We start from the raw sequence: 1153 nt of genomic DNA, 5'->3' as shown, positions 1-1153 counted from the left end.
GTGCATCTATAGGCCTCTTGCTGCAGTATTTATCTAATAACAAATCTATTCTTGCTTCATATCCTTTAACTGTTCCTACGTCATACTTGTCTTTGGCAAAAACTGATTTATATCGTTGTATTAGCTTATTAATCTTTTTCCTTTTTGTTTCATCTAAATGGTTTACTTTTATTTCAAATTCTTTTTCTTTAATATATTCATTAAAATTTATTTTATATTCCTTTTCATATTTGTTAATCTCGTTTTCTCTCTTGATTATTCTTTCTTCTTTTTTAATATTTTCTTGTTGAAAATATAGTTTTTGAGTAATTTTTAACTTTTCATTTTGTACTAACTTGTATGTTTTTATCATGTCTAATCCTATTAAAAAATCATATCTGAAATGCGCATCATCGATAATGTAAACATCTACTTTTTCTTCTATTTCGAAAATTTTAATTTTTAGCTTCGTCAAACCACAAGTTTTTTTAACACCATTAATTGTAACTAAATTTTGTTCATTTACATTATTATTCTCGTTTTTTAATTTTAGTAATTTTGAATTAATTAGAGAAACATTCGAACCTGAATCATACACTCCATATATCTCTAATTTAGAATTTATTATGAGTTTGACTTTAATTAATGGTGTTACTATTAGTTTTTTTGTTTTGTTTCATTTAACTCTGCTTCAATCACTGAATTGTTGACATGTTTTATATATCTTCTATCAAATTTATTATTATCTCTCATTTTAAACCAACATGCAGCCTCTGGATGGTAGCGTATACCTTTATTTAACCGTTCACATATTTTGCATGCAGTACGTTCCTCAATTTTGTTATATATCTTCTGATTTTCGTATCTCGTGTAGGTTCCATTCTTATTTTTATTTATCAAATGTTCATACTTTCTTACTTCATTGAATAAGTCTACTGTATCTTCCATTCATTGTCTATTTATCTTTTCTAGAACAAAGCCTGGCAATCCAGCTGCAATAAGATCCACTAGAGTACCTGTATCTATTGATGTTCTCATGTCCAGTAAAAGTTTTTCTTTTTTTATAGCATAATCCACCAATGAACCATCCTTGTACTTAAATAACAACGCATAAGTCACTTGGTTCCAGCCTTGATTTGCAAATGATTCACAGAATTTATTTTTCCATATCAGA

At 27.2% G+C, this 1153-nt stretch overlaps 1 protein-coding gene across 1 annotated transcript in view; it reads right to left on the bottom strand.

Moving 5' to 3' along the window:
* Nucleotides 1-927: 927 nt before the first annotated feature.
* The window catches only part of HELRODRAFT_166779 (hypothetical protein), a gene marked incomplete at both ends in the record, with an annotated part of 1746 nt that continues 1520 nt past the window's right edge, over nt 928-1153 (bottom strand). The window contains one exon of the mRNA XM_009011992.1: nt 928-1109. Within this exon, the coding sequence (XP_009010240.1) occupies nt 928-1109 (182 nt within the window). The remainder of the gene's footprint in view (nt 1110-1153) is intronic.

The sequence above is a fragment of the Helobdella robusta genome, assembly GCF_000326865.2.
Source record: "Helobdella robusta unplaced genomic scaffold HELROscaffold_10, whole genome shotgun sequence".
Taxonomy (NCBI): domain Eukaryota; kingdom Metazoa; phylum Annelida; class Clitellata; order Rhynchobdellida; family Glossiphoniidae; genus Helobdella; species Helobdella robusta.
This window is presented reverse-complemented; position numbering and strand designations above follow the sequence as displayed.